The sequence below is a fragment of the Solanum dulcamara genome, chromosome 7 (assembly GCF_947179165.1).
Source record: "Solanum dulcamara chromosome 7, daSolDulc1.2, whole genome shotgun sequence".
NCBI classification, from domain to species: domain Eukaryota; kingdom Viridiplantae; phylum Streptophyta; class Magnoliopsida; order Solanales; family Solanaceae; genus Solanum; species Solanum dulcamara.
Window position 1 is genome coordinate 12529089 of NC_077243.1, and position 12368 is coordinate 12541456.

The 12368-nt window shown below is 36.0% G+C and overlaps 1 protein-coding gene across 2 annotated transcripts; it reads left to right on the top strand.

Moving 5' to 3' along the window:
• The first annotated feature begins 532 nt into the window (after window positions 1–532).
• Window positions 533–5901, top strand: LOC129894364 (long chain base biosynthesis protein 2b). 2 transcript variants are annotated; one of them, XM_055970028.1, is made up of 12 exons: window positions 533–935; window positions 1023–1088; window positions 2102–2190; window positions 2451–2596; window positions 2674–2798; window positions 2875–2968; window positions 3073–3236; window positions 3448–3609; window positions 4429–4555; window positions 4677–4843; window positions 4949–5056; window positions 5598–5901. In XM_055970028.1, the coding sequence occupies exons 1-12, from the start codon at window positions 810–812 to the stop codon at window positions 5691–5693; spliced, it is 1470 nt and encodes a 489-aa protein (XP_055826003.1). In that variant the 5' UTR covers window positions 533–809; the 3' UTR covers window positions 5694–5901. The 2 variants fall into 2 exon arrangements, with proteins under 2 accessions (XP_055826003.1, XP_055826004.1); XM_055970029.1 differs by lacking the exons at window positions 533–935; window positions 1023–1088 and adding an exon at window positions 1714–1877.
• The last annotated feature ends 6467 nt before the right edge of the window (window positions 5902–12368 follow it).

Below are 12368 nucleotides of genomic sequence, written 5' to 3' on the forward strand. Positions count from 1 at the left end.
AGATATCAGAATATTGTAAGTTGGAACCATATTGATAAATCACATATCTTCATGTTCCTTTTCATAAATAAATATTTGTGATTACAAACTTTCAAATATACATAATTTCACAAAGATCTACTAGTTAACAATATAATAACTAATCATTTATATATATATATATATATATTTACATGATATGAACAATCTCTTCATGCCGGACTATATTTAAATATTAATTTAAAATTATAATCTCGACATGAAATTAGTTGTACAAACAGCTAAAACATGAGACGATATAAACAGCGACAAAGGGAAAAGCGAGAGCAAATGTGCTGTCAACTTGATAGAGTATTTTTGAGTTTTTAACACAAGGGAACAGTTGTGGTTGCTTCATATTCATTCACCCAAATTTGAAACAAAAAATTCAAAATTGGTTGGCTTTGAATTTCCTTTTCCTTTTCTTTCTTCCAATTTTTGTTTTCCCTTTCCGTCGCTTGACCAATAAAAGGGAAGATACAATCACGAAAGCAAAACGTACTACTTTCAAAACAGTCGATGTAAATTTCCGGAAAAGGCGAAAAGCACGAGTCAAACATTCCATCGTTTTTGAAAAATCAAAAGAGCAAATTCGACAGAGAAAACGAAAAAAATAATAATAGAGGGGATTGGATTTTGTCAAAACCAATCCTCTCCCTCCCCCTGTTTCCAGCTCCCGCCCCCTCCCTCGTCCCTTCTCCACTCTCTCTCTCGCTCTTCTACATTTCTCTCTCTTCTGATCAGAGATCTCGAATTCTGCTTCTTCAGATCCGATCTACACCGGTCCAAAAATGATCACCATTCCATACTTGACCGCCTTGACAACCTACTTCAGCTATGGATTGCTCTTCGCATTCGGTCAATTCCGTGATTTCTTCAGGAAGATCTTTGATTGGTGGCGTGCCAGCAATCTTCAGGTATTACTTTCGCCGCCTCTGCTTCCTCGTCTTTAATTCTGAAAATGAGCTTGAATTTTGATTTTTTTATTATTGCTTGAATGTTAGGGATATGCTCCGATCTGCTTAGGACTTGAAGATTTTTATATCCGCCGGTTGTATAATCGCATTCAGGTAACTTCTCCTTGATCCCAGACTTTTTCATGCAGTATGCTTATATTTTTTTTTATTATCTGTTTGTGTGAATGTTATGCGATTTAGAGAAGGAAATGAAACTAAAATTTGGTTTGCTGTTAATTATGAAGAAGAGCATGTGCCGCACATTTTTAGAACGCGTCTACGTGTTTTTTGCCTTCTGTGCTGTTATTATGTGTTTCCACTTATTCAAATATAAGCAAGTATTTTGTAATAAGAAGGCTTATTATTTGGGAGACCCAACATACTCCGCTAATGTCTGCTTTACCTTTTTATTTGTTCTTTCTGAAGCTTTTCAAGTTTGCTTATGTGACAAACTGAATAAAAAAAATTGAGTTTGCTTTTGTTCATTCAAATGATGAGTACATAAGATTTTTAAATTAAATACGTGCCATTATTAGTGATTAATTTTACATGGAAAAAGTTTGGTTATGCTACAAAAAGTTGAGGTACTTTACCTACTTTTCACCTAGCAAAGAGGAAAACAATAAAGTTCAGATGTCCAGTCATCTAGCCCCCTTAGTGAAAATAGAAAAGTTGCACTTGTCGATTGGGATGACAGTCAGATATCAGTCACCAAACAGATCAGTATCTGTTTTGCAGGGACTTATCAATACAAGGAAACAGTAGAAGTTGTGATTGTATGTGCTTGTGTCTGAAGTTGTTGAAGGGGCACATGAAGTTTTATGTCCCTTAGAGTTCATAATGGCACATAAAAGAGAGGATGTCTTTATAAGTAAAACAGGAGGACTTCATGAAGTAAAAGAGGTTGAAATCTTTATTATCAGTGTACTTTCTATTGGTGTGTGTCTATTTGAATTGCTCTGTGCTTTATATCTTGAGTTCTTCTATTTCTAAGAAACCTTAATTCTTGGTATCCATGCATCCAAGAGAAAAAACAAATCCTTCGACCAAAAGTTGGCTGTTGATTATTCACTGCTGTGCGAGCATTGATTTTTGGTTCATATACTTTATGCAATCATTACTTGTAGGATTGCTTCGGACGGCCAATATGTAGTCCTCCTGATGCTTGGCTTGATGTGGTGGAGCGTGTGTCCAATGATAATAACAAGACACTAAAGTGAGTATGGATCTTTCAGTTCAATTAATTTATTTTGATTTTCTGTAAATATTTCTCCTCGGTGTTGTAATTTTTCCCATTGTCTTTTTAATACTACAATTAGAGAATTATGAAGGTAAAGTTACTTGGGCTTCTCTGGTTTCTAGTCCTGTAGGGCTACTTGTTGTTCATATATCATATCCAAACTATTACCAACAGTTTAGGAAAAGTTAATGTTTCTATATTTACTATTATATTCCATGCACTTGCATATTGTGCAGGCGGACCACTAAAGTTTCAAGGTGCCTAAACTTGGGTTCATATAATTACCTTGGTTTTGCTGCATCGGATGAATATTGTACACCTCGCGTCATTGAGTCCTTGAAAAAGTACTCTGCGAGCACTTGCAGTGCCCGTGTTGATGGAGGTAAGCATAATTTTGTGGAAGTTGCTGCTGTGTCTGCCTGAGTTGGGAACTCTGTTTCTAAAATTTTGTCTTCTCAGGTACTACAAGCATCCATATGGAATTGGAAGAATGTGTGGCTAATTTTGTTGGCAAGCCAGCTGCTATTGTCACAGGCATGGGTTACGCAACAAATTCAGCCATACTTCCTGTCTTGATTGGAAAGGTACAAATAGTTTGTAAAAGTTATTTTTCATGTTTTATTTGTGGTTACATTTATCTTTTAATTTGGTCATTTACAGGGAGGTTTGATTATCAGTGATTCTCTCAACCACAACTCTATTGTAAATGGTGCTCGAGGGTCTGGAGCTACTATTCGTGTTTTTCAACATAACAGTAAGTTTCTGCAACTTGGACTTTGTCCTTTCAGCCATACCATGTTTATACAATGAGTTCATCTGATTTCTTATTAAAGCTTTGCTTTGCCCTCAATTGTGTAGCACCTTCTCACTTGGAGAAGGTTTTGAGAGAACATATTGCTGAGGGACAACCCAGAACACACAGGCCATGGAAGAAGATAATTGTTATAGTGGAGGGCATATACAGCATGGAAGGGGAGCTATGCCAGCTTCCAGAGATTGTCACCATATGCAAGAAATACAAGGTAGTGCACAGTGTAACTATGGTTTTTGTCATCATTAATTGTTCTAAGAGCTAGGCGTCTACTTCTTCATTGTCATGACATTAATTGTCTCAATTTTATACCAAGCTCTCGTTTATTTGAGGGACTAGTTTCTTTTCTTATGCGTTACGAGACACCATTAGGTTTTATTTTCTCATGCATCTTTGTCTGGGATGTATTTCTCTCATTGCAGGTATATGTTTATTTGGATGAGGCTCACAGCATTGGAGCTGTTGGAAAAACAGGAAGGGGAGTCTGTGAGCTCTTGGGAGTTGACACGGCTGATGTGGACATTATGATGGGAACTTTCACAAAGTCATTTGGTTCATGCGGTGGTTATATTGCTGGATCCAAAGTATGTTTCTTCAATGGCATTCTTATAATGGTGCTAGCTGACTTTCTTTTTCATTACCTATAGATATAGTCTTTGTTTCTTATATTTAGTGGAAGTGTATGGCAGTATGCCAAATAGGGTGGAATAGTGAAATCAAAGTGACATTCCTGCTTCTACTTTTACAGTGTCAGACAGTTTCGTCATTAGTCCTATCTGTAAATCATTGACACTTCTGCTGACACGCTTCATCTTAGTGAAGACTCAAAGGAGCAACAATGAGATAGTTATCTTTCTGATTTGAATGATTGAATAAACAACTGCCTTTTGTTCTTTATCCCCAGAAAAGAATAGAAAAAGAAGAAGAAAGCAACTGCCTTTTGTTTTCTGTTTGGATTCCATGTAGTCTTTAGCTAGTATTGAATTCCCTTCACATGTTGCTTGGAGGCCTGAATCTGTTAGAGATTATCTTCATTGATTGTTCTTTTTTATACTGTTTTCCATTCTTATCCAGAAAACCTAATTTTTAAAAAGTGAAACTATGTATATCTTTGCCTTATCCAGAAAAAACAAAAAACAAGTGAAACTGTGTCAAACTTAGCAACCTAATTTGATGCTAAACATTCCATCGATGCAGATATGTCTAACTTTGTGTTTGTGAGCCTTTTGCCTATTCTTTTGCAACGTAGCATTCCCTTTGCACAGCTGGTGGACTACTTTGCTTATTTTTTCTTCTTCTATTTTTCTTTTCCACCTTATCAGCTAGTTCTTGAAGTGCCCTTCTTTAGGTAAATGTGATGTTATTTTATAATTGTTGATTTTGACATTTAACACCAATTGCAGGAACTTATTGAATATTTGAAGTACACTTGCCCAGCTCATCTGTATGCCACATCAATATCACCTCCAGCTGCCCAACAAATTATTTCTGCTCTCAAGGTTATACTTGGTGAAGATGGTACTAGTAGAGGTCAGAACTTAGACTATCAAAATTCACTCCTATTTTGAGTTTGTTATAATTCTAATGGCATCTGGACCACTGGGATGGTAAAAATTGTGTACTCATCATAAGAGCTACTTCGTTATTGTAGGAGCTCAGAAACTGGCTCGCATTCGTGAAAATAGCAACTTTTTCCGATCAGAACTACAGAAGATGGGTTTTGAGGTCCTTGGGGACAATGATTCTCCTGTGATGCCCATCATGATCTACAATCCTGGAAAAATACCTGCTTTTTCACGGGAGTGTCTCAAACAGAATGTATAATTACTTGTCATTTCAGGCTCAGTTTTTAACATATTGGTTATTGTTTAAATTTACCAATTATTCTGATCTTGGAATTTACTTCGTTTACTGTTATTGTAGTTGGCTGTAGTGATAGTTGGTTTTCCAGCAACCCCTTTACTTTTGGCCAGAGCACGCATATGTATTTCTGCGGCTCACTCACGGGAAGATCTTAACAAAGCACTGGAGGTTAGATCTTAAATTCCTTTTGTCATTTCTGATGAGCAAATTTTCTTGTTTCTTCTATTCTCACCATGTCGACACTAATTGCACTCAGGATAACCTTTCGCATAACCTTAAAGCTATAAGTTATCACTTTGTCACTTGCGCTTAAGATATTTCTTTCATGGAGTTGTCCTTGTAATCTTTTTAATGTAGACAGTTTGAACTAAAACATTGCTTTACACATAATCTAGTGCTAACTGATGAGGTAATTATGTTTTCATCCATGCTCCTTTAATAAGGAGCTGCTAGGTTTGAGCTATAGTGTGTCACCTCAACCTTCCCATACTCATCTTTTTTTTTGATTAGTTGGTCAATAGCTGAGATCCTATTTTAGATGATTGAGGACATTTTAATGGAATCCTTATGCATGGATGACATATTTAGATATCTCAGTTATTAAATCTTGTGGTAGAGAACATAACCAAATCAGGCCATGGAGTATCAATTAAAAGAATTTCCATATTAGCATACTGATTAGCTAATTACAAGTTCTTGCGTTCATCAGGTTATCAGCAGAATTGGTGATCTACTTGGCATAAAATACTTCCCTGCCGAGCCCCAGAAACAGCAGCTAGAAGAAAACAGAGTCAAGCTGGAATGAGTACTCTAGTTTTATTTTAGTTCTCCGAAGGAGGGAAGCTGTTATTTATTCTTCATGTATGATTTTGAAATCCTTTGGATATCATGTGTGGAAATTTTGTTGCTATCTTGTACAGAAAGTTGTAACTTATTAATTGTGATAGTTTTACGTTTTTACCTTTATGTAAGCACTGTCTAATATTTCTTGAAAGGCTGATAAACTGTGAATACTGGAGATTTTGTTGGATTGGTTAAAGAAATTGACGACTGGCTGCTGGTATTGATAACATTAAGTGGTCCTCTTTGCGTTATAATTCCACCTGTTTTGGGGTAAACGCCAGTCGTTTATATATTTGACGGTTCTTGAAACTAGTTGACTCATTGTTGAAAATCTTACTGCCAAAAATTGAAGATACAGATCAAGAAATTGAATTTCAATTATTTGTGGAAACACATCAATTGGCTGTGAGATTTCTTAACGCAAATTTGAATTTAGTAGGCTACCGTACATTCGGTGAAAAACAAAAAAGAAAAATCCATCCAACTAAAAAATATGGGAAAGAGCTAATTATTACTTATAAGTAAACATTGAGAAGCGAGCTTGTGGCTATATGGTAGTGTTAAAAAATCACTAGGTAATTTTGTTTGTTTAGGCAATAGAGTAATAGATAAGAGCTACCGCATTACGAAAGGTGTACACAATCTGATTCGGATTTTATCATTTTACAAAAGTAAAATTGTTCGGCAGTGTTGAAGTTTTTCAGATAAAGGAGACCTTTTTCTTTATATATCACTATTTCGGAAATCGAATCATCATGCACTTTAGGCCCTTCTGAAAGCCATGAGGCGGGGTCACACGTGTAGCGAAAGACTGAGCTTGCTCATGTTCTCATGCTTCACACAGACCCAGCTAGGAAGCTTGAAAGCCATATCATATCATATGGATTTCGAAAGTCCAATCAAAAAACAAGAAAAAAGGATTGGAAAGGGTTGAATAGATGGCGGTCCCTTACATTCTCTATTTCCTTCCTTATGATTGACTGCTTTTTCTTCCTTTTTCCATACTTCAGGAGGAAGAGATCGTCGGGTTCAACTTCCATTAGTGATGACGATTCCTTCTTGAAAACAGTATATTCAGTTGAATCTGAATATTCTAATAATAAGATCGAATCAATTCCTATTCGAAAAGAGGATTTCATCATACCTGGCTTTCCTAACCTTACAACTGGCACTGAGACTTTCCTTTTTCAAGCTAGAAATAGGGAACTCCTTTTTGGAACTGCCTTTGATCTTAGGCTCACAGCTACTATAAAAGTAATTGTCAGAGATTTCTCAATCGAAGAAGCCTAAATCTGTGTCAGAGATTTCCTTTGTCTGGAATGAGCTTCTACATAGGTCCTTCCATAAAGGGGCTTTTCCAATATGTCTAGCTTCGGTTTGTTTTTTGCTTAATTAAAGGGCATCCCCCTTCTATTCCGATCGTCCAGGTGGTCAGGGGAACTGTCAAGTGTAAAAGCTTACAATCGTATCTACTGTGATAAGAAAACGCTCTTAGTTCAGTTTTGTAGAACGTAGGTCTCCAAAACCCTATGTCATAGGTTCAAATCCTACAGAGCGTGATTTTTTTCTTCTTAGATCGAATTAGAATGAAATAAATTCATTCAGTAACTTTCACAACAATCGGAATTTGACTTCCTATGCCCGTGAATTAAAGAAAGAAAGAGCTGAAAGCCATTTGACTATAAGGAGAGGACTTTTAGGTCTCGATCAACGGCTGCGTCCCGTGGTTTGTTAGAATAGACATTTTCAAGGATAGTCTACACACACAAACCCAATCTCGTTTTCTTAGGGTTATTGTGACACTATGTTTAAATTGACTTCCCCTCCTCTTCAACCTGCCCCAACTCCCTATATTCGAAAATAGAAGAATCATATATAATAAATGCAGTAATCCTACCCATTGTGAGAGGCATCTTCCACTTTGGAATTGAAGGGTTCCAAACCTCTCTTCGTCGCTCAGTCCTTTGCTTCTTTCCTCCCCCTTTTCCTTTTCTGCTCTTTATACTAATGTGATTTAATTTCAGGTGTATATTTCAATTACATCTTCTATGATTCTTAGATCCAGAGGTAGCACTGGTCCATCAATAGCAGCATCCCTTCCTCTCGCACTCGTTCTAGTATCTCTTAGGTCGATATCCAGTAGGAGCAGAAGTAGAAGATCGGTAGTAGAAGGTAACGAACTATAGACTCAGAGAGAAATTAAAAGAAAAACTCGATAAGGAGAAGGCGGAACCTAGGTGCTACACTAAACTAGGCGCAACCTGGGGCCGCACGACTCAAGCAGACTCTCTATCCGTGAGCGTGCCTATTTCGCTTTAGGGGATATCAAAATAGAGTTTTGGGTAAAAACCTTTCGATTTCTGCTAATTCTTTTCTTATTGTACCATATACACGACGATAGCAGTGGAGTGCTGTCAGCGGCCGTTGTTGTTAAGGAAACACTCAAGGATCGAGTGACCCAACTTGATGGCAAGGTCGACCATTTGGATGGACAAGTGTAGATTATGGCAGAAAGACAGGGGAATCCAGAACCGTTGGTCACCAGACACTCGTTAATGAGTACCGCATCTTCCCAGTGAAGTAGAGCCGTCTTCATGAGGCCTCAATGATCCCGGTGACGATGTCCAAAGCGTGATAGATTGGGTCAAATTGAGGAGTTTGTTGTGGAGATAGATTTCCGGTTCGTGAATCGAATGTCTCACTTGGCAACTCCAGACTTACTTACTCCTCAGTAACTCATATGAATCTGGTGACTATTGGTATGTTTAGTCGGGCAGCGGTCGTTAGGTCACCTATTTTGAGTTATGGACACAAAAGGCCAAAACATGTGTGTTGGGCGCGCGACCCATCAACCTATTAGCAATGGGGGAGAAAGAATAACATGTCGCAATAAAAGCTTGATTCGAGGCATCGGCAATTTCCAAAAACAAAAGCCCCTTAGTGTCCCGAAACGCAGTAGGAAGCGAACAAAAGTGAGCTTGTTCTCGAATCAGCGCACTAGAAATTGAAGATTGAAGATGATTTCCGACAAGTGCACATTCATAGGCTGTTAGAAGGATAAGGCGAGAAAGATATTGAATGAGTTTAAAGAGCATTTATCTAAGCTAAGCCTAATTAATCCTACTATCTTCAGGAGCTAAGTCTGGCCTCTTACAAGTCTCAATTGAGGCAGAAAAAGGACGGATTCTTAACCCGATGGGGGATCTTGCTACATGGCTTCATATCTAATCAGCTGATATACTGATGTAGGAAAATTCTTCTAAAGAAGACGTGTTGAGCTTTCTTTTTGACGATTGGCCCGAGCGAATAAGTCAGCTTCAAAGTGAATTTGTTGTGTGAAGAGTGCGTTATGACCCGTGGCCGCCTGCCTGGTGGGGGCGGCTCCTCCGTTGTAGATAAATGGAAAACCTGACTCTACGAACTCGAGGAAAGGTTGCACAGCAATAGTAGGGGCTTTAAGACCATAGGACCCGGTTCGACAGAAAGCTTTTGAAAATGTAGTGCACCCAGGTAAAATAAGGAACAAGATGAATATAGAGGTTAAATGAGCATCCCACACCCAAAAGGTGCCCCACATAGGTTTTCCTCAAAATCCTCCAGTAACTAAGGTAAAGAGCGTAGAAAAAATACATATTTTTGTACCGATTCTAGAAGAGCGAAGAAAAAAGGGATGTTTTGTTAATAGGAACAAATATGTGTTTATAGCCGTAACGATATAAACAAGAATACTCATTTGAGTCGCAGGAACATGCACATACGAAATACGAGAATTTTCACCTTGTTAAAGATCTAGAGGTGCAACCCAAAAACTTAAATGAATAGCTATCACTGTTAAGAACAATCCAAATCCAAAGAGAATTTGTGCGTAGCTTCTGGTCTTTGACATCAAAAAGGAAGGTTGTAATAACGAAAGGGACATGTGAGAATTTCTTCTTAGCTAGTAGAACAAGAAAGACATGGATCTATATGTAATCAAAGGATTTCTCCCCAAAGAGATACGAATTACCCTCGCTTTCTTTTTGCTCCGCTCGTGCATGGCACTCCTTGCTCGCGGAGCGGCATACCGAAAAAAAGAAAAAGTTATGTAGTCGGACCCTTAGCTCTTTTTATGAATTACATTTTTGAGCAGAGCATTGTTGTCGGCGAGAAAACTTTTCCATTCTTCTAACAATTTCCATAAAAATGGGGGATTTTTCATCCATCAAAGCCATTCGAATGCCCTCATAGTGGCAGGAGTCAACATTCATTAGGAAAGTTTGGACTACATGTTTAACGTCTGACAACTCTGGGTAATAGTGGAGCGATTACAACATGTGCGTCACGGCACGTATAATCTTACTTTCCTGGCGAACCAACTGATCTATCTTTCTTTGCTCCTCTAAGGACAAACTTCCAATCAGAGAAAGTTGAGGAAATGGTGGTGAATAAGGCTCCGCCGGGGGTTGGACGGGTACTCCCCAAAGAATAAGATTTTTTGGAATTGTAGTTCAATTGGTCAGAGCATTGCCCTGTCAAGGTGGAAACTGCGAGTTCGAGCCCCGTCAATCCCGACAGATCCAATAAATATATCAATTCATCTCTCCCTTAAAAAAGAATCGGGGGAAGAATTTCATTGTCAAAGCAAAGGAGAAATCCTTCTTTCTTTTTTCTTTCTTTTGGTAGGAGAAAGACATATGCTGTTGGATTAGTATAATTATTGGTGGCAAGGCAAAGAGATATTGTTTTAATAATTTCTTCATTTGTCTTCTAGCTATAACATGTGGGTATAATTTAGTGGCTCAGTTTCTACTAGTAATATCCTTCTATATTTTCTGTATTGCTCTTTCTGTTGATAGACCTGTTGTTCTTTTTAAGTGCAAAAATGGACGTGGAAAAGAAGGAGCCATACTTTAAAAAACATAAAAATAATACAGTACTCCAATAATTAACTTGCCATCTAAAGAATGAGATTTCTCCTTTTTATCACCAAGTCTTTATGTTGACTGGTCAAAATTTTAGAGACCGAAGTTGACATAGGTAAATTGTGATTGATTTGAGAATCTATCAAAAATAATATTTTTAATTCATAAAATTAGGATAAAATTTACGTAAATTTTATTCTTTCTCAAATTATATTTATGAGACTATATTAATTTACTTGTTTTATTAATCTTCTTAAAAAAATTGTTTCTATACTTTTAAAAAATTGGGTAATCAAACTAAGATGCATGTAATAAAACGGAGGAGGGAGAAATACTATATTAAAGGGAAAAAGGAGGATATAGCATGCACAAGGCGGCTCACATATATTGATGGCCTAAAATCAAATTCAAATAGAGACTTTAAATTTTAATATATATTTTTTATAAAATTTATTATAGTATTTAAGATTTGTCAAACTTCTATTATTTTTTTTCTTTTATATAAAAATTTTATATTTTTGTATAATTAATACTTGATATTTTTTCCTAAATTACTTATAATTTACTTTTAAAAAAATAAAAATGAGGCCTCTTGGAGGCTTTAAGGCAATTGCCTTTTTCTCAAGGTTGTAGAGCCGCCCCTGAGCATGCATGACATATTGAATGCCCTATTAAATATTGAAAGAAACAGACAACGACCACGTAGATTGTGCCAACAAATAAAAGAGAATACGTGGTCTGCGCATATAATAGTTAAATAATTCTATATTAATGTTTAAAAATATGAGGTGTTACTTTGGTCACCTAACATAAGTCTTGTTCAGCGCCGTCTCAGGAAGTTATACATAGTTTCTAAAGTTAAATTTTATAGAGAGAATTTATTTTTTTTTAGTCGATATATATAAATTAAATAATTATAATATACTTAGTATAATCCTACAAATGAGGTCTGAAAAGATAAGATATACGCAAATATTATGAAGTAAGAATGTAAATAATATATATTTTTAATGAAAAATATATAATGTAAAGTTAGAATAATAAAATTTGACTCAAAAATATGAAATGTTTATATAATGATATCGAAATAGTGTTACGCTAAATTTGATAAGTTGATATAATGATAAATAGTGTTGATTAATTTTGGTGCTTGAAATTTGAAAAAGATACCAAAAAATAAATTTGATCTTTTTATAAACATATAATAATAGATTTTACATAACATAGAAGGTTTGACCATTTGAGAGACTTTAGAACATTCAGTAATGAGGAATAAAATAGTGAAAGGGAAATTAAATAAATAAATAAATAAATATAAGAATAATAATGTTGGTTCATAATAATCGTCAAAATATAAATGAGACAACAAATAAATAGCCACATAAGAAAGGATGCTACAATTAACAAAATGTTATTTTATTTCTCAATTATACAACAATCATTATATTAAATGAGGTAAGAATTTATTGTATTTTCTACTCAAAAAATCCTTTTCAAATTTCTCAATACCTGAAACATTTTTTTAAACTATATATATATATACATCGTTGGAAGAAAGTGAAGGCCCCAAGTGATTGCTTTAGTGGCCTTATGGTCGAAACGGCCCTGGTCCTATCAACAAAAAACATAATTGAGAGATCATTTTAGTTTTGATGTCTAGTACTCCAGTATTTTTCCTATTTCGACGCATAGAGCTCAAGCTAAAATTTTGGAAAAACTATGTACATGTCCCATAA